General features: G+C 40.4%; 6 protein-coding genes across 6 annotated transcripts; 1 reads left to right on the plus strand and 5 right to left on the minus strand.

The window, feature by feature from the left end:
- Positions 1-1811: 1811 nt before the first annotated feature.
- Positions 1812-12171, minus strand: LOC107567050 (uncharacterized threonine-rich GPI-anchored glycoprotein PJ4664.02-like). Its single transcript, XM_016252643.1, has 16 exons — positions 6855-12171; positions 6629-6750; positions 6507-6568; positions 6179-6273; positions 6001-6064; positions 5739-5914; positions 5296-5417; positions 5136-5194; positions 4942-5045; positions 4661-4724; positions 4385-4563; positions 4139-4260; positions 3123-3184; positions 2869-2972; positions 2614-2777; positions 1812-2046 (listed from the first exon to the last, which is right to left on the minus strand). Exons 1-16 carry the CDS (start codon positions 12079-12081, stop codon positions 1951-1953), a joined length of 6822 nt encoding a protein of 2273 aa, XP_016108129.1. The 5' UTR covers positions 12082-12171; the 3' UTR covers positions 1812-1950.
- Positions 12172-13357: 1186 nt separating this feature from the next.
- Positions 13358-14404, minus strand: LOC107567036 (cell wall protein DAN4-like). Its single transcript, XM_016252627.1, has 2 exons — positions 13456-14404; positions 13358-13366 (listed from the first exon to the last, which is right to left on the minus strand). Exons 1-2 carry the CDS (start codon positions 14323-14325, stop codon positions 13358-13360), a joined length of 879 nt encoding a protein of 292 aa, XP_016108113.1. The 5' UTR covers positions 14326-14404.
- A 20-nt stretch (positions 14405-14424) lies between these two features.
- On the minus strand, positions 14425-16130 carry LOC107567037 (cell wall protein DAN4-like). The gene is made up of 2 exons (XM_016252628.1): positions 14575-16130; positions 14425-14464 (listed from the first exon to the last, which is right to left on the minus strand). The coding sequence occupies exons 1-2, from the start codon at positions 15816-15818 to the stop codon at positions 14425-14427; spliced, it is 1284 nt and encodes a 427-aa protein (XP_016108114.1). The 5' UTR covers positions 15819-16130.
- Positions 16131-17024: 894 nt separating this feature from the next.
- LOC107567038 (uncharacterized) lies at positions 17025-17981 on the plus strand. The gene is made up of 3 exons (XM_016252629.1): positions 17025-17317; positions 17429-17904; positions 17970-17981. The coding sequence occupies exons 1-3, from the start codon at positions 17197-17199 to the stop codon at positions 17979-17981; spliced, it is 609 nt and encodes a 202-aa protein (XP_016108115.1). The 5' UTR covers positions 17025-17196.
- A 4-nt stretch (positions 17982-17985) lies between these two features.
- Positions 17986-19841, minus strand: LOC107567039 (mucin-5AC-like). The gene is made up of 3 exons (XM_016252630.1): positions 18832-19841; positions 18082-18603; positions 17986-18007 (listed from the first exon to the last, which is right to left on the minus strand). The coding sequence occupies exons 1-3, from the start codon at positions 19839-19841 to the stop codon at positions 17986-17988; spliced, it is 1554 nt and encodes a 517-aa protein (XP_016108116.1).
- A 1111-nt stretch (positions 19842-20952) lies between these two features.
- Positions 20953-24524, minus strand: LOC107567041 (mucin-2-like). Its single transcript, XM_016252631.1, has 2 exons — positions 21781-24524; positions 20953-21643 (listed from the first exon to the last, which is right to left on the minus strand). Exons 1-2 carry the CDS (start codon positions 24522-24524, stop codon positions 20953-20955), a joined length of 3435 nt encoding a protein of 1144 aa, XP_016108117.1.
- Positions 24525-24572: the final 48 nt, after the last annotated feature.

Genomic DNA, 24572 nt, shown 5'->3' on the forward strand with positions numbered 1-24572 from the left:
GCCAATCACAGCACACCTCGCTTTTTCAGACCGATGAGCTTTGTAAAAATCTGCGCGTTTCAGAAAGGTGGGGCATAGAGGAGAAACAATAATGTACAGTATGTGGAAAATAATGTGTTTTTTGAACCTTAAACCGCATAAACACATTTCATTACACCAAATACACAAAATAATGTTCTTTTTAGCAGCATCATATGACCCCTTTAAACACTTTTAAAACTACACAGCCTCAGCATGATTATGATCACTATTTTGTTTTACTGAGAGTTTCATATTGAATCTAGGGGGTAATCTGTTAGACTGTGGCTGTCAAATGCGGCTTTACCAAGCTCAATGGCTCTGATCCGTGCAGATATAAACAAAACGCTATTGGCTAATTTAAAAAGGGTGGCGCTGAAGTAAGCAGTATATAAAAAGTGTTTCTGTTGCTCATGAAAACGTTTCTGAAACGTCTGTGTATTTGACAAATATTGCATTTAATTAACTTCATCTGTGATAGAGTATGCAAACACCACGTGAGCGTCACTAACTCCGCCCCCGACTGCAAGCGGCTCTCTCGTTGACCACCGTCTGTAGCGGTGCTTCGAGTCGAACGCACCTAATGATTCCCCTTACCTAACCCCACCCCTAAACCTATCGTCACTATGACGTCAGCCAATCAGGAAACATGGTCTAAAAACGCCCCTATCTGGTACCTCCCATTACTTTCCTGCAGAGACCTATACTTGGGCGCCGGTGCCTTTGTGCGTGCAATTGTAGCGCACGCGCTACAAGCACAGTACCGTTTCCGCACTCGTTTGACTCGCACCTGGTGCTGAAGTGAAGTGGAGTGCGTGTCTGAAACGTCTCCTGTTCTCAGTCGTTCTGCAACTGAATAAATGCACTTCTTGTCAAGAGAAAAAGTGACAGATGCAGCAGTTGTGAGTGGGGTGGCCAGCCCTAGCCCCGCCCCTGCGTTAAATATTTTTAACGCGTTAAACTGAAAAAATTTTTGTCTAAATGGTTCCATAAAGAACCTTTAACATCTGAAGAACCTTTCTGTTTTACAAAAGGTTCTTTGTGGCGAAAGAAGGTTCTTCAGATTACAAAAAGGTAAGAAAGAGATGGTTCTTTAAAGAACCTTTGACTGAATGGTTCTTTGTGGAACCAAAAATGGTTCTTCTATGGCATCGCTTGAAGAACCTTTTGAAGCACCTTTATTTTTAAGAGTGTATGTGTCAGCTCATGGCTTTTAATTATAACAAATTCTATATTTAGAAATATGTGGAAAAATAGTGGATGAATGTGATATACATGTGAAATGTACTTGCAACTTTCAAAATAAATAGAATTTGTGTATTTTTCAACATTGTAAAGGTTTTTATTTTTTTATGCATGCAGGGTCCTGCTAGATCATATAGTAATTTGGTTATATATACATTAGTTCTTACATTTATTAATGTTGTTTTGATTTAAACGGTTAAGAAAGCTGTTTGTGTGATGCCTTACTAAAATAAAAAAAATTCCTGTTAGCAGCTGCAGGACAATCTTGTCAGAACAGAAGTGATCATTAAGAATGAGATCTGAAATTATGCAGATACAATTACTGTTGATTGATGTTGCTGCTGTTTTACATCTATACCTGTGTGTAAAGCACACAAGGATTTTCCTTTGAGTTACATGGAACTAAAGTGCATAAAGTGTAAATAAGTTTAACATTACCAACATTACAGAAATCGTAAATAACAATTTTTTATCCATTAAACAATTCTGAAAATAAATTACATTAATCACAATTTAAGATCCTGTCTGTCCAGCAATACAGGCGCAATAAAATAAATAGTGCATTATAAAAGCTCTAAGATATCATAATCATTATGGAAAGTTAAATGTAAACTTTAAAGTACCACCATCACAATTTGGATTAGTAATATAAGTAATTAGTCATTTTCCTGATGTGTCTCGAGCTCTCTAGAAAAGGCTGTTTCGAGTGGTGTATTGTATATTGTACGACTGTCTTCTGGACCATCGTCTTCTTAATGCTGTACAGCAACCACACAGCAAACACTGCGGACAGAGAGAGAGCCTAGTTAGACTGGAATTAACCATATACGTTTTTATGCATATTTCTTATTAAATCTTTATGAAACTTACACAAAGGAGAATCCAGCAAGGTACGAGGATGATGGCAATAGCACAGGGGACAATAATGGCCACAACCCATGCTGCATTAGTGCCGTTATTTGTGATTGTAGTGCTCAGCACTGTGGAGTAAAAGGTGGTTCTTGTTGCAGCAGGTGTAGTTGTGATAATAGTCTCTGTAGATGACAAGGTTTAAAATAATGAAGATAAAAAAAAATCTCAAATAACTATAAAGCTAACAATAACATTTCTGTGCAGAAGAACATACCATTATTAACCACAACAAGTGCATAGAGAAAGGCACTTGGTTTCTGGATGTCGTTTTCTGAGAAAACATACTGTACATCAGCCTGAATAGTGGTGGAATTACCCCTGGGGAGAGATTAAAAAACCACACAGCAAACACTGCGGACAGAGAGAGAGCCTAGTTAGACTGGAATTAACCATATACGTTTTTATGCATATTTCTTATTAAATCTTTATGAAACTTACACAAAGGAGAATCCAGCAAGGTACGAGGATGATGGCAATAGCACAGGGGACAATAATGGCCACAACCCATGCTGCATTAGTGCCGTTATTTGTGATTGTAGTGCTCAGCACTGTGGAGTAAAAGGTGGTTCTTGTTGCAGCAGGTGTAGTTGTGATAATAGTCTCTGTAGATGACAAGGTTTAAAATAATGAAGATAAAAAAAATCTCAAATAACTATAAAGCTAACAATAACATTTCTGTGCAGAAGAACATACCATTATTAACCACAACAAGTGCATAGAGAAAGGCACTTGGTTTCTGGATGTCGCTTTCTGAGAAAACATACTGTACATCAGCCTGAATAGTGGTGGAATTACCCCTGGGGAGAGATTAAATTATACATTGATGCAAATGAACTCTTCAAAAAGATCTCAATGTACTTCTTCCTTTACATCTGATCTAACCACATTTAAACTAGATGTCTTAGAAGCAATGGACATTTCTGTTCTAATAAAAGTTTAAATCTTACGTGAAATTGCTATCTTTGAACACAAATGGAGTGGCTGTGGGCTCAGTTAGGATCTCGTTCAGCTAAACAGGTCAGCAATGAAAAATTGTTTTATTCAAAATTGAAGATGATAGAATTTGAGTTTAATAGTTGACTCGAACCCGCAACCTTTGGGTTACAAGTCCAACTCTCTAACCATTTTACTTCCCAAGGTCATTCTTGTCTACATCTGCTCCGGTGGTGAAACAATGGCGGAAGAGCTAAGATCCTGGTTAGTAATAAGTGATTCAGTGTAATTCAGAGATTTAATGTCTTTTATCTTCAGTTGATTTTTTTTTGTGCCTTTTGTTCCAACCAAAATTTTAAGTCTGACAGATCCAACTTCTGTCTAGATTGACCAAAAATAACATATATCTGACACAAGTTGTGTAACTATAACACATTAGTGTGTAAAAGGTTTCAACAAACTTCTGTCTTAAGAGGAATAACACATTAGTTGAGTTAAAGGTAATACAAACTGTCTAGTCCTTATAAACACACAGATGTGTAAAGAAATGACACAGGTTGTGTGTTAAATTTGACACAACATGTGTCATTTTTATCACATCCCTTTTTACGTTTTCAACACAACATTTTTTAATAAGAGTGCATTGTTTACTATGTACTGAAATAAACTGGCCTTTGTAAATAAAAGTTATTTATATACAAGATTTTGTCAGTTGCTACATTTGAATTTAAAGTGCAAACTTGATTAACTGTTATCTCTTCATAAATTTTTCACAAAAGAAGCATTATCAATTAGGGTTTCAGGCATGAATAATTAAATCTATCTATCATCTGATCATTTCTATCTAAGCCTATCTATGTTTCTTTCCCTGCTGAAAAACAATAGAAACCATCACAGAATTTGTAATGGGTTTAATGGAAACTGTAATGGTCCCTGTGGGTCTCATGGTAATTTGTTGCCTTCTATCGGTGGCTAATAATAATAATAATAATAATAAGGGCATTTTAAATACAAATTGTATCAGACTTACCAATTTATTTATAGTGTCCTGGATTAATTTATATGTGGTATCCCGGAGTTCAAGTTTCTGAGACATGGTAACATTGTTGATTTCAAATCCAAAATTCAGGGCATATGACGTATCAGAAATTTCTTTAAAAAATAAATACATGAATTAATAATAATAATATATATTAGCTGATACTGTGTGCATACATCTTTTTACTGCCATATAAAATTTGTTTACTGGTGACTGAACAGAGAAGAGAAAACTCACTTGTGTAAGTAACATTCACAAAGCTCACAGGGGTACCTAAGCTTTGTGCCCTTAGTTCTTGTTTAGTTCTGAAACGTGCGCCCAGCAGAGAGTTTGCCAACTGTAATATTTTTGCCTCACTTGGTACAGGGCCCCGTGTGATAAATATGAGCCGAATGTGAATAATCACCCTCCCAATCCTGAAAAAGAAGGTAAAGAGGATTAATGGTGAGAGAGATAATGAATAAAATGTTTACCTTTTACACAATACAATTTATTCTTACATTTTATACTTACACATTTGGTGTTTGTACAGGTTTCTGAGTTGTTTTATTCCCTGTTGGAGCTGGAGTTGTTAAGCCTGTAGTGCAAAAAAATATTTTAGGAGATATATTTAAGGAGAAGAAGAATGCATAAAATAAATCATAATCATAAATGTATATATTTACTATTCAAAAAAATAATATATATACATATATGGATAATATATTTAAAACATGAAATAGTAGGCTATTTAATCATGTTAAAGTGTCATACATTGAATTAATTTATCTCTATAATATGGAAAGAATACATACTATTCGTAACTTTGAGAAGTCCTTGGAGGAAGTCACTGGGTGACTTGATGTCTTGTTGCCGGAAAATATAGTCAATATCAGCAATGACCTCCATGGAATTTTTCCTGGGGGAAATTAAAGCAGTTTTTTTTTTAACTCACTTGAAGCCACATCATTGCTCTGATTAAAGTATAAAACAAAAAGTCATTACATACGTGAAACTGGCTTTGTTGAACTCAACAGAAGTGTCAGAGTCACTTAAGATCTGGTTCAGCTGAAGAATTTATTAATAAATACAGAGATTAATTGTTTTATGATCATATTTTAAGGTTAATGTGTCTTCTTAATTTCTTTCTAAAACATTCTCAAACCCACCTTTCTTTTTATGGAGTTTTGAATGAATGTGTAGTTGCCATCCCTGAGTTCAAGTTTCTCTCCCGTTGATGGACTGTTGATCTCAAATCCACATTTGAGGGCATATGAATTATCAGCAATTTCTTAATAAGAACACAGTATATAACACTAATTAGTTTATTATACATATAGGTGGTGAAATGTCATATTTATCCTCCTGCTCAAAATAGGAGAGTGATATATTGTAGCTTGGATAGGTAAAAAAAAAACAATAAATAAATATTTTTTATTTACAAAAATCATCATGCACTATAAAAAAAAACATTAAACTTTAATATCAATTAAACCCTGTTACCAAATTTCTGATATGTGCAACTTTTTAGTTTTATTAAAAGTTTGAACAAAAAACAGTTTTAAATTTTACATTCACAGCAAGCAAATCTAAGCAGAAGAGAACAACTCACTCTCATAGCTGGCATTCACATAGCTCACAGGATCATTCAGGGTCTGTGCTGTGTCTTGTTTAGCTCTGAGACGTGGGGCCAGCAGTAAGTTGACCACATGTTGAACATGGCTCTCACTTGGTATGGGGCCCCGTGTGATAAAAATGAGCCGAATGTAAAAAATCACCCTCCCAATCCTGAAAAAGAACATTTAAATATAAGGAATCTACAGCATTGGTAATTTAAATGATTTCCTTTTAATAAGACTGATTATTTTTCTTACAAAGCTGTAGTTTCTTTAGTGGTTGTAGATGTGCCTGGTTTTGCAAGGGTCGTTGTTATTAAGCCTGTAAAACAAAATAAATTACTGGATGAGAAACACATGGTAAATTATACAGTGAAAATGGCATGAACATCCATGACATATATATTGTTTTATTGTATCATTGGAATTGACATACTGTTCTGTAAATCAAGCTCCTTTAACAAAATGGTGGGTTGATCTTTGCTATTAAAGATATATTCCATACTGCCCTCAATGTGGTTTTCTGTGCACCTAGAGGGAAATGTTTTGAAATGTTCAAAGGATAGAATGCAAAATAATAAATTGATTCTGAAATGGAAGTGGATATTAGGTGCAGTTGGAGGTTATTTTGAAATAGCTTCAGTCAATATGAGCAAAATAGATTAACAGTTTAGGTCTTTTAAGGTTTGATTGTTTTATATACAAAAATGCTACAGTGAATTAACAATATGAATAAACATGATTCAAAAATGAAATCATCTTACTTGAATTTGGAGGACTTGGCTTTAAAAACCTGACGGCCAGGTTCATTCAGAAGTGTGTTCAACTGCAGAGTAATATCAACACATATTCATCATAAATGTGAGAGATCTGCATTAATGCTTACCACATTATTGATAACATTCTGCAGGTGCTGATAGGTGTTGTTCTTTAGCTCAGGGTCCTCTGGTATACTAATGTCAATCAGGTTAAATGTAAAAATGATTGCATAGGAGGTCTCTGAGATATCTGTTTGAAGGGAAATATATGGATTGTGTCTTGGCTTCACATTAACATTATAGTCGGCACATTCATATTTCAAAAACTTTTAAACTCAAAACAATGAAACTTACTCTTATAGGTGACATTCAGCACTTGAACTGATTTGTTGGGCTGTGAATCTCTGGATTTGAGAAGAGTGTTGATAACACTGAGGACCTGAGTTTCTCTGGGGACTGGAGATGCGGAGTTGAACTGTAGTTTGCTTGTAACCAGTGCTGAACCAGTTCTGTTCATTAGAGGTAAGCTTGTTTTGCCAAGGACTGCTGTAGATGTTGGGAAGTGCATTGTAGGATTATTTTCTGTCTGAGGATTAGTCAAAGCTGTTGTTGTAAACCCCGGAAATGTTGTTGTATTTAAATTAGATGTAGCTTGTGATTGTGCTGTCGTTGGCTCTTCCACCAATGTTGAGGAGGACATTCTGGTTGTAATTGTTTCTCTACTAGTTGTTGTGATTTTAGAATTAGGTGTGGTTGTTGAATCAGTTATATCTGCATTTAATGCACCAAAGGTAGTAATTTTCCTCTCAGACATTGTTGTGCTTGTTGGATGAATATTCGTGGATGATGTTGTCACTGACTCCTCCACCAAAGTTGGAGGGGTTGTGGTGCTTGTGGGGGTCAAAGTTGTAGCTTTTTCACCAATACTTGTATTGATTTCAGGCATAGTTGTAGATTCTGAATCAGCTGTCAACAGTTGTGCTACAGTTGAGGATGTTGGAGGAGTGCTTGTGTTAACCAAATTTGCTGTTGTTGCACCAATGGTTGTTGTGGTGTCAGGTATAGTTGTGTTTCGTGCTATAGCTGAGGATGTTGAAGGAGTGCTAGGTGTAGCCAAAGTTGTTGTTCTTGCACCAATGGATGTTGTTGTGTCAGCTATAGTTGTGGTTGCTGCATTAGTTGTTTGTGCTATAGCTGAGGATATTGGAGAGGAGCTTGTGGTAGACAAAGTTGTAGTTGTTGCACTAATATTTGTTATGGAGTCAGCTATAGATGTGGTGTCTGCATCAGGTGTCAATGTTGGTGCTACAGTTGAGGATATTGCAGTGGTGCTTGTGTTGGCCAAAGTTATTGTTGTTACACCAATAGATGTTTTAGATTCAGGAATAGTTGTAGTTGCTCCATCAGTTGTCAACATTGGTGTAACAATTGAAGATGTTGCAGGGGTGCTTGTGTTAACCAAAGTTGTTGCTGTTGCACTAATAGTCCTTGTGGGAAGGTCAGCTGAAGTTTCAGGAATAGTTGTGACTGCCGCATCAGTAGTCAAAGTTGGTGCGAAAGAAGAGGATGCTGGAGGGGTACTTGTGGTAGTCAAAGTTGTTGTTGCAACAATAGTTGTTTTTGAAAATACCATTGCTGTTTCAGGCAAAGTTGTGTTTGTTTCATCAGATGTCGTTGTTGGTGCTAGAACAGATAGTGTAACCAAATTTGTTGTTGCACCAAAAGTTTTTATTGGAAGTACTGTTTCTGTTTCAGGCATAGTTGTGATTGCTACATCAGTTGTCAATGTTGGTGCTACAGAGGAGGATGTTGGAGGGGTACTTTTGGCAGCCAAAGTTGTTGCTGTTGCACTAATAGTTGTTTTTGAAAGTACTGTTGTTGTATTAGGTGAAGTTTTGGTTGCTGCATCAGTTGTTGATTTTGGTGCTATATTTGAGGATGTTGAAGGGGTGGTTGTGGCAGTCAAGGTTTGTGCTATAGTTAAGGATGTTGGAGATGTGGCCAAAGTTTTTATTGTCTTGCCAGTAGCTGTATTTGGAAGATATGTTGTGGTTTCAGCCACAGTAATTGTTGTAGGATTGTTTGTTTTTGTGGAAACCAAATTTCTAGTTGTCTCAACAATAGTAGCATTTGTTAGAAACACTGTTGTTATTTCAGACATAGTTGTGGCTGCTGCATCAATTTTTGATGTTGGTACTATAGATAAAAATGCTGGAGGTGTACTTTTGGCAGTCAAAGTTGTTGTTGCACCAATAGTTGTTATTGGAAGTACTGTTGTAGATTCAGTCATAGCTATGGTTGCCGTATCAGTTGTTGATGATGGTGCTACAGTTGAGGATGTTAGAGGGGTGGTTGTGTTAACCAAATTTGTTGTTGTTGCACCAATAGTTGTGGTGTCATGCATACTTATGGTTCGTGCTATAACTGAGGATGTTGGAAGAGTGTTAGTGGTTGCCAGAGTTGTTGTTGTTGCACCAATATTTGTGGTGTTGTCAGCCATAGATGTTGCATTAGTTGTCGACATTAGTGCTACAGTTAAGGACATTGCAAGGGTGCTTGTGGTAGCCACAGTTTTTGTTGTTGCACCCAAAGATGTTGTGAGATAAGGCATAGTTGTGGTCGTTGCATCAGTTCTATTGGTTGGTCCTGTAGTTGAAAGTGATGTAGTAGTCAAAGTTGACTCACCAGTAACTCTTGGAAGTGTTGTGGTGTCAGCTACAATAGTGGTTGTTGCATCATTTGTAGTCAATGTTGTTTCAGAAGCCAAAGGTTTAGTTGTGACAGCAATAGCTGTAGTTGGAAGTGCTGTTGTTGTTTCAGGCTTAGTTGTAATTGTTAAATGGATTTTACTGGTTGGTGTTGTCATCATGATTGTGGGAGCCAAATTTAAAGTTGCCTCACCAATAGTTGCAGGTAGAATCGTTGTTGTTTCCCCCACATTAGTGTTTGTTGGTTGATTTAATGTTGTGGAAATGACAGTCGCAGCTGTCTCACCAGTAGTTGTCAATGTTACTGGAAGTGGTGTTGCGGTTTCTGTCAGTGTAGTGGCTGTTGGATGATTTGTTGTCAGTGTGGTTTCAGAAGCCAAAGGTGTAGTTGCCTGGCCAATAGCTACAGTTGTAATTGTTGTTGGGGTTTTACCTACAGTAGTTGTTTTAGTATGGTTTGTAGTTATCTCAACAATAGTAGAAGATGTTGAGAGTGTTTTTGTGGTTTCAGGTGTAGTTATTGAAAAAACTGTAGTGGTTGGCGCTGTTGTTGACTTCTCCACTACTTTTTGAGGAGGCGTTGTGATTGTGGGAGCCAAAAATGTAGTTGTCTCACCAATAGTTGTGGATGGAATTGTTGTGGTTTGTGACATAACAGAAGTTGTTGGATGATTTTCTGTTATTTTCGGAATCAAAGTTGTAATTTTCCCACCAATAGTTATAGGTGAAATGTCATGTATTGTTGTGGTCACTGCATCAGATGTCAACATAGGTGCTATATATGAGGATGCCAGAGGGGTGGTTGTGGCAGCCATAGTTGTTTTTGATGCACCGATAGTTGTTATTTTGTCAGGCATAGTTGTGGTTGTTGTATGAGTTGATGACGCTGGAGGGTTGGCTGTGGAAGCCATACTAGTTGTTGCATCAATAGTTGTTGTTCTGTCAGACATAGGTATGGTTGCTGCATCAGTTGTCAATGTTTTTGCCACTGTTGAGGATTCTGGAGGAGTGGTTGTAGAAGCCAAAGTTGTTGCATCAGTAGTTTTTGTGGTGTCAGGAATAGTTGTTGTTACTGCATTAGTTGCTGATGCTGGTGCTACAATTGAGGATGTTGGAGGGTTGGTTGTAGAAGCCAAATTTGTTTTTGCATCAGTAGTTTTTGTGGTGTCAGGCATATTTGTTTTTGTTACATCAGTTGTCAACGTTTGTGCTACAGTTGAGGATGCTGGAGGAGTTGATGTGGAAGCCAAAGTTGTTGTTGCATAAATAGTTGTTGTGGTATCAGGCATAGTTGTGGTTGTTGCATGAGTTATTGACGTTGGAGGGGTGGTTGTGGAAGCCATACTGGTTGTTGCATCAATAGTTGTTGTGCTGTCAGACATAGTTATGGTTGCTGCATCAGTTTTCAATGTTTTTGCTACTGCTAAGGATTCTGGAGGAGTGGTTGTAGGAGCCAAAGTTGTTGTAGCATCAGTAGTTTTTGTGGTGTTAGGCATAATGGATGTTGCATCATCAGTTGTTGACACTGGTGCTACAGTTGTTGGTGTTGGTACTGTAGTTGAGGATGTTGGAAGGATGGTTGTTGAAGCTATAGTTGTTGTTGCATCAATAGTTGTTGCAGTCTCTGGCACAGTTGTGGTTGCTGATGTTGGTGCTACAGTTGAGGATGCTGGGTGGTTGGTTGTGGAAGCCAAAGATGTTATTGCATCAGCAGCTGTGGTGGTGTCATGCATCATTTTGGTTGCTGCATCAGATGTCAACATCTTTGCTGCAGCTGACAATGTTGATGATATTGTTGTGGAATCCAAAATTGTTATTGCATCAATAGTTGTTGTGGTGTCAGACATAGTTGTGATTGCTGCATCAGTTGTTGAAACTGGTGTTACAGTTGTTGACGTTGGTACTGCAGTTGAGAATGTTGGAGGGGTGGTTGTGGAAGCCATAGTTGTTGTTGCATCGATAGTTGTTGTGCTGTCAGACATAGTTGTGGTTGTTGCATGAGTTGTCAATGTTTGTGCTACAGTTGAGGATGTTGGAGTGGTGGTTGTTGAAGCCAAAATTGTTTTTGCATCAGTAGGTTTTGTGGTGTCAGGCATAGTTGTTGTTGCTGCATTAGTTGTCAACGTTTGTGCTACAGTTGAGGATGCTGGAGGAGTGGTTGTGGAAGCCAAAGTTGTTGTTGCATGAGTAGGTTTTGTGGTGCCAGGCATAGTTGTTTTTACTGCATCAGTTGAGGATGTTGGAGGCTTGGTTGTAGAAGTCAAAATTGTTTTTGCATCAGTAGTTTTTGTGGTGTCAGGCATAGTTGTTGTTGCTGCATCAGTTACTGATGCTGGTGCTACAGTTGAGAATGTTGGAGGGGTGCTTGTGGAAGCCAGAGTTGTTACATCAATAGTTGTTGTGGTGTCTGGCACAGTTGTGGTTGCTGCATCAGTAGTTGACGCTGGAGCTATAGTTGAGGATGTTGGAAGGGTGGTTGTGGAAGCCAAAGTTGTTATTGTATCAGTAGGTGTTGTTGTGTCAGACATACTTGTGGTTGCTACATCAGATGTTGTTGACCTTGTTGCCACAGTTGAGTATGTTGAAAAGGTCGGTGTGGTAATCAAAGATGTTGTTGCAACAGCAGCTGTAGTAGTGTCAGGCATCGTTTTGGTTGCTGCATCAGATGTCAACATTGATGCGGCGGCTGAGAATGTTGATGGCATGGTTGTGGAATCCAAAATTGTTATTGCATCAATAGTTGTTTTTCTGTCAGAAATAGTTGTGGTTGCTGCATCAGTTGTCAACGATTGTGCTACAGTTGAGGATGCTGGAGGAGTGATTGTGGAAGCCAAAGTTGTTGTTGCATCAGTAGTTTGTGTGGTGTCAGGCATGGTTGTTGCTGCTAGATCAGTAGTTGACACTGGTGCTAAAGTTGAGGATGTTGGAGGGGTGGTTTTGGAAGCCAAATTTGTTTTTGCATCAGTAGTTCCTGTGGTGTCAAGCATACTTGTGGTTGATGCATCATTTGTTGTTGACATTGGTGCCACAGTTGAGGATGTTGGAGGGGTGGTTTTGGAAGCCAAATTTGTTTTTGCATCAGTAGTTCCTGTGGTGTCAAGCATACTTGTGGTTGATGCATCATTTGTTGTTGACATTGGTGCCACAGTTGAGGATGTTGGAGGGGTGGTTTTGGAAGCCAAATTTGTTTTTGCATCAGTAGTTCCTGTGGTGTCAAGCATACTTGTGGTTGATGCATCATTTGTTGTTGACATTGGTGCCACAGTTGAGGATGTTGGAGGGGTGGTTTTGGAAGCCAAATTTGTTTTTGCATCAGTAGTTCCTGTGGTGTCAAGCATACTTGTGGTTGATGCATCATTTGTTGTTGACATTGGTGCCACAGTTGAGGATGTTGGAGGGGTGGTTTTGGAAGCCAAATTTGTTTTTGCATCAGTAGTTCCTGTGGTGTCAAGCATACTTGTGGTTGATGCATCATTTGTTGTTGACATTGGTGCCACAGTTGAGGATGTTGGAGGGGTGGTTTTGGAAGCCAAATTTGTTTTTGCATCAGTAGTTCCTGTGGTGTCAAGCATACTTGTGGTTGATGCATCATTTGTTGTTGACATTGGTGCCACAGTTGAGGATGTTGGAGGGGTGGTTTTGGAAGCCAAATTTGTTTTTGCATCAGTAGTTCCTGTGGTGTCAAGCATACTTGTGGTTGATGCATCATTTGTTGTTGACATTGGTGCCACAGTTGAGGATGTTGGAGGGGTGGTTTTGGAAGCCAAATTTGTTTTTGCATCAGTAGTTCCTGTGGTGTCAAGCATACTTGTGGTTGATGCATCATTTGTTGTTGACATTGGTGCCACAGTTGAGGATGTTGGAGGGGTGGTTTTGGAAGCCAAATTTGTTTTTGCATCAGTAGTTCCTGTGGTGTCAAGCATACTTGTGGTTGATGCATCATTTGTTGTTGACATTGGTGCCACAGTTGAGGATGTTGGAGGGGTGGTTTTGGAAGCCAAATTTGTTTTTGCATCAGTAGTTCCTGTGGTGTCAAGCATACTTGTGGTTGATGCATCATTTGTTGTTGACATTGGTGCCACAGTTGAGGATGTTGGAGGGGTGGTTTTGGAAGCCAAATTTGTTTTTGCATCAGTAGTTCCTGTGGTGTCAAGCATACTTGTGGTTGATGCATCATTTGTTGTTGACATTGGTGCCACAGTTGAGGATGTTGGAGGGGTGGTTTTGGAAGCCAAATTTGTTTTTGCATCAGTAGTTCCTGTGGTGTCAAGCATACTTGTGGTTGATGCATCATTTGTTGTTGACATTGGTGCCACAGTTGAGGATGTTGGATGGGTGGTTGTGGAAGCCAAAGTTGCTGCTGTGTAAATATTTGTTGTGGTGTTAGGCATAGTTGTGGTTGATGCAACATTTGTTGTTGACATTGGTACTGCAGTTGAGGATGTTGGAGGGGTGGTTTTGGAAGCCAAATTTGTTTTTGCATCAGTAGTTCCTGTGGTGTCAAGCATACTTGTGGTTGATGCAACATTTGTTGTTGACATTGGTGCCACAGTTGAGGATGTTGGAGGGGTGGTTGTGGAAGCCAAATTTGTTTTTGCTTCAGTAGTTCCTGTGGTGTCAAGCATACTTGTGGTTGATGCAACATTTGTTGTTGACATTGGTGCCACAGTTGAGGATGTTGGAGGGGTGGTTGTGGAAGCCAAAGTTGTTTCTGCATCAATAGTTTTTGTGGTGTCAGGCATGGTTGTTGTTGCTGCATCAGTTGTCAACATTTGTGCCACAGTTGAGGATGCTGGAGGATTTGTTGTGGAAGCCAAAGCTGTTTTTGCATCAGTAGTTTTTGTGGTGTTAGGCATAATGGATGTTGCATCATCTGTTGTTGACACTGGTGCTACAGTTGTTGGTGTTGGTACTGCAGATGTTGGAGGGGTGGTTGTGGAAGCTATAGTTGTTGTTGCATCAATAGTTGTTGCAGTCTCTGGCACAGTTGTGGTTGCTGATGTTGATGCTTCAGTTGAGGATGCTGGATGGTTGGTTGTGGAAGCCAAAGATGTTATTGCATCAGGAGCTGTGGTGGTGTCATGCATCGTTTTGGTTGCTGCATCAGATGTCAACATTTTTGCTGCAGCTGAGAATGTTGATGATACTGTTGTGGAGTCCAAAATTGTTATTGCATCAATAATTGTTGTGGTGTCAGCATAGTTGTGATTGCTGCATCAGTTGTTGAAACTGGTGTTACAGTTGTTGACGTTGGTACTGCAGTTGAGAATGTTGGAGGGGTGGTTGTGGAAGCCATAGTTGTTGTTGCATCGATAGTTGTTGTGGTGTCAGGTATAGTTGTGGTTGCTGCATCAGATGTTGTTGACCTTGGTGCCACAGTTGAGTATGTTGAAAAGGTTGGTGTGGTAATCAAAGATGTTGTTGCAACAGCAGCTGTAGTGGTGTCATGCATCGTTTTGGTTGCTGCATCATATGTCAACACTGATGCGGCGGCTGACAATGTTGATGGCTTGGTTGTGGAATCCAAAATTGTTATTGCATCAATAGTTGTTGTGGTGTCAGACATAGTTGTGATTGCTGCATCAGTTGTTGAAACTGGTGTTACAGTTGTTGACGTTGGCACTGCAGTTGAGAATGTTGGAGGGGTGGTTGTGGAAGCCATAGTTGTTGTTGCATCGATAGTTGTTCTGCTGTCAGACATAGTTGTGGTTGTTGCATGAGCTGTCAATGTTTGTGCTACAGTTGAGTATGTTGGAAGGGTGGTTGTTGAAGCCAAAGTTGTTGTTGCATGAGTAAGTTTTATGGTGTTAGGCATAGTTTTTGTTGCTGCATCAGTAGTTGACGCTGATGCCATAGTTGAGAATGTTGGAAGGGTGGTTGTGGAAGCCAAAGTTATTGTTGTATCAGTAGGTGTTGTTGTGTCAGGCATACTTTTGGTAGATGCATCAGCTGTTGTTAAATTTGGTGCTGCAGTTGAGGATGTTGTAGTGGTAGTTGTAGAAGCAAAATTTGTTGTTGCGTGAACAGTTGTGGTTTCAGTCAAAGTGGTGGTGGTTGCATCAGTTGTCGATGTTGGAGTGGTGATTATGGAATCCAAAGTTGTTGATGCATCAGTAGTTTTTTTGGAGTCAGGCATAGCAGTGGTTTGTGCATCAGTTGTTGTCATTGGTACTGCAGTTGAGGATTTTGGAGGGGTGGTTGTGGAAGCCAAATTTGTTGTTGCATCAATACTTATTGTGGTGTCAGGCATAGTTGCAGTTGCAGCATCAGTTGTTGATGTTGGAGGGGTGGTTGTTGATGCCAAAGTCATTGTAGCATCAGTAGTTGTTGTGGTGTCAGAAAGAGTTGTGGTTGATGAGCCAGTTGTAGTTGACATTTGAGCTACAGACAAGGATGTTGGATGAGTATTTGTGGAAGCCAAATTTGTTGAGTCAATAATTGTTGTCGTGTCAGTCAAAGTTGTTGTTGCTGAATCAGTTGTCAATGTTGATGCTGCGGTTGAGGATGTTGAAGACATGGTTGTGGAAGCCAAAGTTGTTGTTGCATCAATAGTTTTTGTGGAGAAATGCATGTTTATGGTTGCTGCTTCAGTTGTTGATTTTGGAGGCATGGTTGTTGAAGCCAAAGTTGTTATTGCATTAATACTTTTTGTGTTGTCAGACAGAGTTGTGGTTGATGCATCAGTTGCTGACGCTGGTGCTAAGGTTGAGGATGTTGGAGGGGTGGTTGTGGAAGCCAAAGTTGTTGGTTCAAAGGTTTTTGTGGTGTCAGACAGGGTTGTGGTTGCTGCATCAGTTGTTGATGTTGGTGCAATACTTGAAGATGTTAAACCAGTGTTTGTGAATGCCAAAGTTGTAGTTGCATCAATAGTTGTTGCGGTGTCAGGTATAGTTGTGGTTGATCCATTATTTGTTGTAGTTGCATAAATTGTTGTTGTGGTGTCAGTCAGAGCTTTGGTTTCTGCATCAGTTATTGATGATTGAGGGGTGGTTGTGGAAGCCAAAGTTATTTTTGCATCAGAAGTTGTTGTGGTGTCAGGCAGAGTTGTGGTTGATGCATCATTTGCTGTTGTTGGCACTACAGTTGAGGATGTTTTAAAAATGATTGTGGAAGCCAAAGTTGTTGTTGCATCTATAGTTGTTGTGGTATCAGATCGAGTTGCCGTTTCTGCATCAGTTATTGTTGACATTGGTGCCACAATTAAAGATTTTGAGAGGGTGGTTGTGGCAGCTAAAGCTGTTGTTGCATCCATAGTTGTTGTGGTGTCAGGAATAGCTTTGGTTGCAGCATCAGTTGTTGACGTTGGTCCTATATTTGAGGATGTTGGAGGGGTGGTTCTGGCAGATAAGGTTGTTGTTGCATCAATAGTTGTTGTGGTGTCAGGCATAGTTGTGGTTGCTGCATCAGTTGCTGATACTGGCGCTACAGTTGAGGATGTTATAGGAGTGATTGTGGAAGCCAAAGTTGTTGTTGCATCTATAGGTGTTTTGGTATCAGATAGAGTTGCCTTTGCTGCATCAGTTGTTGTTAACATTGGTGGCAGAGTTGAAGATGTTGGAGTTGTGGTTGCGGAAGCCAAAGTAGTTGTTGCATCGATAGTTGTTGAGGTCTCTGGTATAGATGTGGTTGCCGCATCAGTTGTTGATGCTTGTGCTACAGTTGAGGATGTTGAAGGAGTGGTTGTGAAAGCCAAAGATGTTGTTGCATCAATAGTTATTTTGGTGTAAGGCACAGTTGGGGTTCCAACGGTTGTCGTTGTGGTGTCAGACAGAGTCGTGGTTGATGCATCAGTTGTTGCTAACTCTGATGATATAATTGAGGATGTTGGGGGGCTGGCTATGGAAGCCAAAGTTGCTGTTGCGTAAATAGCTTTTGTGGTGGCATGCATAGTTGTGATTGCTGAATCAGTTGTTGAAACTGGTGCAATACTTGAGGATGTTGAAACAGTATTTGTGAAAGCCAAAGTTGTAGTTGCATCAATAGTTGTTATGGTGTCAGGTATAGTTGTGGTTGCTGCATCAGTTGTTGACGTTGGTGCTATAATTGAGGATTTTGGAGGGGTGATTGTAGAAGCCAAAATTGTTGCATCAATAGTTGTTGTGGTGTCAGGTATAGTTGTGGTTGCTGCATCAGTTGTTGACGTTGGTGCTATAATTGAGGATTTTGGAGGGGTGATTGTAGAAGCCAAAATTGTTGCATCAATAGTTGTTGTGGTGTCAGGCATAGTTGTGGTTGCTGCATCAGATGTTGATGCTGGAGGGGTGGTTGTGGAAGTCAAAGTTGTTGTTGCATCAATCTTTGTTGTGGTGTCAGGCATAGTTGTGGTTGCTGCATCAGTTGTTGAAATTGGAGATGTGGTTGTGAAAGCCAAAGTTGTTGTTACATCCGAATTTTTTGTGGTGTCAGACAGAGTTGTTGTTTCTGCATCAGTTGTTGTTGTTGACATTTTTGCCACAGTTGAAGATGTTGAAAGTGTGGTTGTGGTAGCTAAAGTTGTTGTTGCATCAATAGTTGTTGAAATGACAGGCATAGTTGATGTAATTCCGTCATTTGTCAATGTTAGTACTGTAGCTGAGGATGTTGGAGGTGTGGTTGTGGAATCCAAAGTTGCTGTTGCATCAGTAGTTGTTCTGGTGTCAGACAGAGTTGTAGTTGCTGCATCAGATATTGCTGCCATTGGTGCCACAGTTGAGGCTGTTGGAAAGGTGGTTGTGGTAGCCAAAGATGTTGTTGCATCAGTACTTTTTGTGGTGTCAGGCAGAGTTGTGGTTGATTCATCAGATGTTTTTGACGTTGTTGCTACAGTCGAAGATGTTGGAAGGGTGGTTGTAGAAGTCAAAATCGTTGCATCAGTAGTTTTTGTGGTGTCAGACAGAGTTGTGGTTGCTGAATCAGTTGTTGAAATTGGTGCAACACTTGAGGATATTGAAACAGTGTTTGTCAAAGCTAAAGTTGTAGTTGCATCAATAGTTGTTGTGGTGTCAGGTATAGTTGTGGTTGCTGCATCAGTTGTTGTTGACGTTGGTGCTATAGTTGAGGATTTTGGAGGGGTGGTTGTGGTAGCCAAAGATGTTGTTGCATCAGTAGTAGTTGTGGTGACAGGCATAGCTGTGCTTGATTCATCAGTTGTTGTTGACGTTGGTGCTACAGTCGAAGATGTTGGAGGGGTGCTTGTGGAAGTCAAAAATGTAGTATCAGTAGTTTTTGTGTTCTCAGTCAGAGTTGGGGTTGCTGAATCAGATATTGTTGCCGTTGGTGCCGCAGTTGAGGGTGTTGGAAAGGTGGTTGTGGTAGCCAAAGATGTTGTTGCATCAGTAGTTGTTGTGGTGTCAGGCAGAGTTGTGGTTGATGAATCAGTGGTTGACATTAGAGGGGTGGTTGTGGAATCCAAAGTTGTTGTTGCATCAGTAGTTGTGGTGTCAGACAGAGTTGTAGTTGCTTTATCAGTTGTTAAAATTGGTGTAATACTTGAGAATATTGAAACAGTGTTTGTCAAAGACAAAGTTGTAGTTGCATCAATAGTTGTTGTGGTGTCAGACAGAGTTGTAGTTGCTGCATCAGATATTGTTGCCGTTGGTACCACAGTTGAGGGTGTTGGAAAGCTGGTTGTGGTAGCCAAAGATGTTGTTGCATCAGTAGTTGTTGTGGTGTCATGCAGAGTTGTGGTTGATTCATCAGCTATTGTTGACGTTGGTGCAACATTCGAAGATGTTGGAGGGGTGTTTGTGGAAGTCAAAATTTTAGCATCAGTAGTTTTTGTGGTGTCAGACAGAGTTTTAGTTGCTGCATCGGTTGTTAAAATTGGTGTAATACTTGAGGATATTGAAACAGTTTTAGTGAAAGCTAAAGTTGTAGTTGCATCAATAGTTGTTGTGGTAGCTGCATCAGTTGTTGACGTTGGTGCTATAGTTGAGGATTTTGGAGGGGTGGTTGTGGTAGCCAAAGATGTTGTTGCATCAGTAGTTGTTGTGGTGTCAGGCAGAGCTGTGGTTGATTCATCAGTTGTTGTTGACGTTGGTGCTACAGTCGAAGATGTTGGAGGGGTGCTTGTGGAAGTCAAAATTGTAGCATTAGTAGCTTTTGTGTTCTCAGTCAGAGTTGTGGTTGCTGAATCTGATATTGTTGCAGTTGGTGCCACAGTTGAGGGTGTTGGAAAGGTGGATGTGGTAGCCAAAGATGTTGTTGCATCAGTAGTTGTTGTTGTGGTGTCAGGCAGAGTTGTGGTTGACATTAGAGGGGTGGTTGTGGAATCCAAAGTTGTAGTTCCATCAGTAGTTGTTGTGGTGTCAGACAGAGTTGTGGTTGATGCATCAGTTGTTGTTGACGCTGGTGCTATAGTTGAGGATGTTGGGGTGCTGGTTGTGGAATCCAAAGTTGTAGTTGCATCAGTAATTGTTGTGGTGTCAGACAGAGTTGTGCTTCCTCCATCAGATGTTGACGCTGGAGGGGTGGTTGTGGAAGTCAAAGTTGTTGTTGCTTCTATAATTGTTGTGGTGATAGGCATTGTTGTGGTTGCTGCAACAGTTGTTGACATTGGAGATGTGGTTGTAAAAGCCAAAGTTGTTGTTACATCAGACGTTTTTGTGGCGTCAGACAGAGTTGTTGTTTCTGCATCAGTTGTTGTTGTTGACATTTTTGCCACAGTTGAAGATGTTGAAAGTGTGGTTGTGGTAGCTAAAGTTGTTGTTGCATCAATAGTTGTTGAAATGACAGGCATAGTTGATGTAATTCCATCATTTGTCAATGTTAGTACTGTAGCTGAGAATGTTGGAGGGATGGTTGTGGAAGCCAAAGTTGTTGTTGCATCAATGGTTGTTCTGGTGCCTGTCATAGCTGTAGTTGCTTCATCAGATATTGTTGCCATTGGTGCCACATTTGTGGATGTTGGAAAGGTGGTTGTGGTAGCCAAAGATGTTGTTGCATCAGTAGTTGTTGTGGTGTCAGACAGAGTTGTTGTTGCTGCATCAGATATTGTTGCAGTTGGTGCCACATTTGTGGATGTTGGAAAGGTGGTTGTGGAATCCAAAGTTGTTGTTGCATCAGTAGTTGTGGTGTCCGACAGAGTTGTAGTTGCTTTATCAATTGTTAAAATTGGTGTAATACTTGAGAATATTGAAACAGTGTTTGTCAAAGCCAAAGTTGTAGTTGCATCAGTAGTTGTTGTGGTGTCAGACAGAGTTGTGGTTGCTGCATTGATGCAACAGTGGTTGACATTAGAGGGGTGGTTGTTGAATCCAAAGTTGTTGTTGCATCAGTAGTTCTGGGGGTGTCAGACAGAGTTGTGGTTAATACATCAGTTGTTGTTGACATTTGTGCCGCAGTTGAAGCTGTTGAAAGTGTGGTCATGGTAGGTAAAGATGCTGTTGCGTCAATAGTTGTTGAAAAGTCAGGCATAGTTGATGTAATTCCATTATTTGCCAACATTGGTACTGTAGCTGATGATGTTGGAGTGATGTTTGTGGAAGCCAAAGTTGCTGCATCAGTAGTTGTTTTGGTGTCAGACAGAGATTGTTGCATCAGTAGTTGTTGTGGTGTCATGCAGAGTTGTGGTTGATTCACCAACTATTGTTGACGTTGGTGCAACATTCGAAGATGTTGGAGGGGTGTTTGTGGAAGTCAAAATTTTAGCATCAGTAGTTTTTGTGGTGTCAGACAGAGTTTTAGTTGCTGCATCGGTTGTTAAAATTGGTGTAACACTTGAGGATATTGAAACAGTTTTAGTGAAAGCTAAAGTTGTGGTTGCATCAATAGTTGTTGTGGTAGCTGGGCATAATTGCGGTTGCTCCATCAGATGTTGACACTGGAGGGGTGGTTGTAGAAGTCAAGTTTGTTGTTGTTGCATCAATATTTGCTGTGGTGTCAGACAGAGTTGTGGTTGATGCAACAGTGGTTGACATTAGAGGGGTGGTTGTTGAATCCAAAGTTGTTGTTGCATCAGTAGTTCTGGGGGTGTCAGACAGAGTTGTGGTTAATACATCAGTTGTTGTTGACATTTGTGCCACAGTTGAAGCTGTTGAAAGTGTGGTCATGGTAGGTAAAGATGCTGTTGCATCAATAGTTGTTGAAAAGTCAGGCATAGTTGATGTAATTCCATCATTTGCCAACATTGGTACTGTAGCTGATGATGTTGGAGTGATGTTTGTGGAAGCCAAAGTTGCTGCATCAGTAGTTGTTTTGGTGTCAGACAGAGTTGTGGTTGATGCATCAGTGGTTGAAATTAGAGGGGTGGTTGTGGAATCCAAAGTTGCTGTTGCATCAGTAGTAGTTGTGGTGTCAGGCAGAGTTGTGGTTGATTCATCGGCTGTTGTTAACGTTGGTGCTACAGTCAAAGATGTGGGAGGGGTGGTTGTGGAAGTCAAAATTGTAGCATCAGTAGTTGTTTTGGTGTCAGACAGAGTTGTGGTTGCTGCATCATTTGTTGAAATTGGTGCAATACTTGAGGATATTAAAACAGTGCTTGTCAAAGCCAAAGCTGTAGTTGTATCAATAGTTGTTGGGAAGTCAAAATTGTAGCATCAGTAGTTTTTGTGATGTCAGACAGAGTTGCGGTTGATTCATCGGCTGTTGTTAACGTTGGTGCTAAAGCCGAAGATGTGGGAGTGGTGGTTGTGGAAGTCAAAATTGTAGCATCAGTAGATTTTGTGGTGTCAGACAGAGTTGTGGTTGCTGCATCATTTGTTGAAATTGGTGCAATACTTGAGGATATTAAAACAGTGCTTGTCAAAGCCAAAGCTGTAGTTGTATCAATAGTTGTTGTGGTGTCAGGTATAGTTGTGGTTGCTGCATCTGTTGTTGATATTGGTGCTATAGTTGAGGATTTTGGAGGGCTGGTTGTGGAAGCAAAAATTGTTGCATCAGTAGTTGATTTGGTGTCAAACAGAGCTGTAGTTGGTGCATCAGATATTGTTGCCACTGGTGCCACAGTTGAGGGTGTTGGAAAAGTGGTTGTGGTAGCCAAAAATGTTGTTGCATCAGTAGTTGTTGTGGTGTCAGGCAGAGTTGTGGTTGCTGAATCAGTTGTTGACGTTGGTGCTATAGTTGAGGATTTTGGAGGGGTGGTTGAGGAAGTCAAAATTGTTGCATCAGGGGTTTTTGTGGTGTCAGACAGAGTTGTGGTTCCTGCATCAGTTGTTGAAATTGGTGCAAAACTTGAGGATTTTGGAGGGGTGGTTGTGGAAAAAAAAAGTGTTGCATCAGTAGTTGTTTTGGTGTCAGACAGAGTTGTGGTTGATGCCTCAGTGTTTGACATTAGAGGGGTGGTTGTGGAATCCAGAGTTGTAGTTGCTTCAGTAGTTGTTGTGATGTCAGACAGAGTTGTAGTTGCTTCAGTAGTTGTTGTGATGTCAGACAGAGTTGTAGTTGCTGCATCAGATATTGTTGCCAGTGGTGCCACAGTTGAGGGTGTTGGAAAGGTGGTTGAGGTAGCCAGAGATGTTGTTGCATCAGTAGTTGTTGTGGTGTCAGGCAGAGTTGTGGTTGCTGAATCAGTTGTTGACGTTGGTGCTATAGTTGAGGATTTTGGAGGGGTGGTTGAGGAAGTCAAAATTGTTGCATCAGTGGTTTTTGTGGTGTCAGACAGAGTTTTTGTTCTTGCATTAGTTGTTGTTGACATTTGTGCCACAGTTGAAGCTGTTGAAAGTGTGGTTGCAGTAGCTAAAGTTGATGTTGCATCAATAGTTGTTGAAAAGTCAGGCATAGTTGATGTAATTCCATCATTTGTCAATATTGATACTGTAGCTGAGGATGTTGGAGGGATGGTTGAGAAAGCCAAAGTTGTTGCATCAGTAGTTGTTTTGGCATCAGACAGAGTTGTGCTTGATGCCTCAGTGATTGACATTAGAGGGGTGGTTGTGGAAGCAAAAAATGTTGCCTCAGTAGTTGTTGTTGTGTCAGACAGAGTTGTAGTCGCTGCATCAGTTATTGTTGCCGCTGGTGCCACAGTTGAGGGTGTTGGAAAGGTGGTTGAGGTAGCCAAAGATGTTGTTGCATATGTAGTTGTTGTGGTATCAGGCAAAGTTGTGGTTGCTGAATCAGTTGTTGACATTGGTGCTATAATTAAGGATTTTGGAGGGGTGGTTGAGGAAGTCAAAATTGTTGCATCAGTGTTTTTTGTGGTGTCAGACAGAGTTTTTGTTCTTGCATTAGTTGTTGTTGACATTTGTGCCACAGTTGAAGCTGTTGAAAGTGTGGTTGCAGTAGCTAAAGTTGATGTTGAATCAATAGTTGTTGAAAAGTCAGGCATAGTTGATGTAATTCCATCATTTGTCAATATTGATACTGTAGCTGAGGATGTTGGAGGGATGGTTGAGAAAGCCAAAGTTGTTGCATCAGTAGTTGTTTTGGCATCAGACAGTGTGGAATCCAAAGTTGTTGTTGCATCAGTAGTTGTTGTGCTGCCAGGTATAGTTGTGGTTGCTGCATCAGTTGTTGACATTGGTGCTATAGTTGAGGATTTTGGAGGGGTGGTTGTGGAAGCCAAAATTGTTGCATCAGTAGTTGTTGTGGTGTCAGACAGAGTTGTGGTTGATGCATCAGTGGTTGACATTAGAGGGGTGGTTGTAGAATCCAAAGTTGTTGTTGCCTCAGTAGTTGTTGTGGTGTCAGGTATAGTTGTGGTTGCTGCATCAGATATTGTTGCGGCTAGTGCCACAGTAGAGGGCGTTGGAAAGGTGGGTGTGGTAGCCAAAGATGTTGTTGCATCAGTAGTAGTTGTGGTGTCAGGCAGAGGTGTGGTTGCTGCATCAGATATTGTTGCGGCTAGTGCCACAGTAGAGGGCGTTGGAAAGGTGGGTGTGGTAGCCAAAGATGTTGTTGCATCAGTAGTAGTTGTGGTGTCAGGCAGAGGTGTGGTTGCTGCATCAGATATTGTTGCGGCTAGTGCCACAGTAGAGGGCGTTGGAAAGGTGGGTGTGGTAGCCAAAGATGTTGTTGCATCAGTAGTAGTTGTGGTGTCAGGCAGAGGTGTGGTTGCTGCATCAGATATTGTTGCGGCTAGTGCCACAGTAGAGGGCGTTGGAAAGGTGGGTGTGGTAGCCAAAGATGTTGTTGCATCAGTAGTAGTTGTGGTGTCAGGCAGAGGTGTGGTTGCTGCATCAGATATTGTTGCGGCTAGTGCCACAGTAGAGGGCGTTGGAAAGGTGGGTGTGGTAGCCAAAGATGTTGTTGCATCAGTAGTTGTTTTGATGTCAGACAGAGTTGTGGTTGATGCATCAGTGGTTGACATTAGAGGGGATGTTGAGGAATCCAAAGTTGATGTTGCATCAATAGGTGTTGTGTTGTCAGACAGAGTTGTGGTTGATGCATCAGTGGTTGACATTAGAGGGGTGGTTGTGGAATCCAAAGTTGTTGTTGCATCAGTAGTTGT

Source organism: Sinocyclocheilus grahami, unplaced genomic scaffold, assembly GCF_001515645.1.
Source record: "Sinocyclocheilus grahami isolate Dianchi unplaced genomic scaffold, SAMN03320097.WGS_v1.1 scaffold1123.1, whole genome shotgun sequence".
NCBI lineage: Eukaryota > Metazoa > Chordata > Actinopteri > Cypriniformes > Cyprinidae > Sinocyclocheilus > Sinocyclocheilus grahami.

What these genes read in the sequence shown, in the direction of transcription:
- LOC107567050 (XM_016252643.1), bottom strand. Translation starts at nt 12,081, where the DNA reads ATGCCTGACACCACACAAACTACTGATGCAACAACAACTTTGGCTTCC. An exon ending in GGAGCTTGATTTACAGAACA is followed by an intron (nt 6,065 to 6,178) that starts GTATGTCAATTC and finishes TTTGTTTTACAG; the next exon opens with GCTTAATAACAACGACCCTT. An exon ending in CTTGCTGGATTCTCCTTTGT is followed by an intron (nt 2,047 to 2,613) that starts GTAAGTTTCATA and finishes CTCTGTCCGCAG; the next exon opens with TGTTTGCTGTGTGGTTGCTG.
- LOC107567036 (XM_016252627.1), bottom strand. Translation starts at nt 14,325, where the DNA reads ATGTTGACATCTGATGCAGCAACCAAAACGATGCATGACACCACCACA.
- LOC107567037 (XM_016252628.1), bottom strand. Translation starts at nt 15,818, where the DNA reads ATGCCTCCAAAATCAACAACTGAAGCAGCAACCATAAACATGCATTTC. An exon ending in TACTCAACTGTGGCACCAAG is followed by an intron (nt 14,465 to 14,574) that starts GTCAACAACATC and finishes TCTCAACTGCAG; the next exon opens with TACCAACGTCAACAACTGTA.
- LOC107567038 (XM_016252629.1), top strand. Translation starts at nt 17,197, where the DNA reads ATGGTGTCAGGTATAGTTGTGGTTGCTGCATCAGTTGTTGACGTTGGT. An exon ending in AATAGTTGTTGTGGTGTCAG is followed by an intron (nt 17,318 to 17,428) that starts GTATAGTTGTGG and finishes TTGTGGTGTCAG; the next exon opens with GCATAGTTGTGGTTGCTGCA.
- LOC107567039 (XM_016252630.1), bottom strand. Translation starts at nt 19,841, where the DNA reads ATGTCAACAACAACAACTGATGCAGAAACAACAACTCTGTCTGACGCC. An exon ending in ACAACTACTGATGCAACAAC is followed by an intron (nt 18,604 to 18,831) that starts ATCTTTGGCTAC and finishes TGATGCAACAAC; the next exon opens with AACTTTGGATTCCACAACCA. An exon ending in GATTCAGCAACCACAACTCT is followed by an intron (nt 18,008 to 18,081) that starts GTCTGACACCAC and finishes CTTCGACTGTAG; the next exon opens with CAACAACGTCAAAAACATCT.
- LOC107567041 (XM_016252631.1), bottom strand. Translation starts at nt 24,524, where the DNA reads ATGTCAACCACTGATGCATCAACCACAACTCTGTCTGACAACACAACA. An exon ending in TCTTCGGCTTTAGCACCAAC is followed by an intron (nt 21,644 to 21,780) that starts GTTAACAACAGC and finishes AATATCCTCAAG; the next exon opens with TATTGCACCAATTTCAACAA.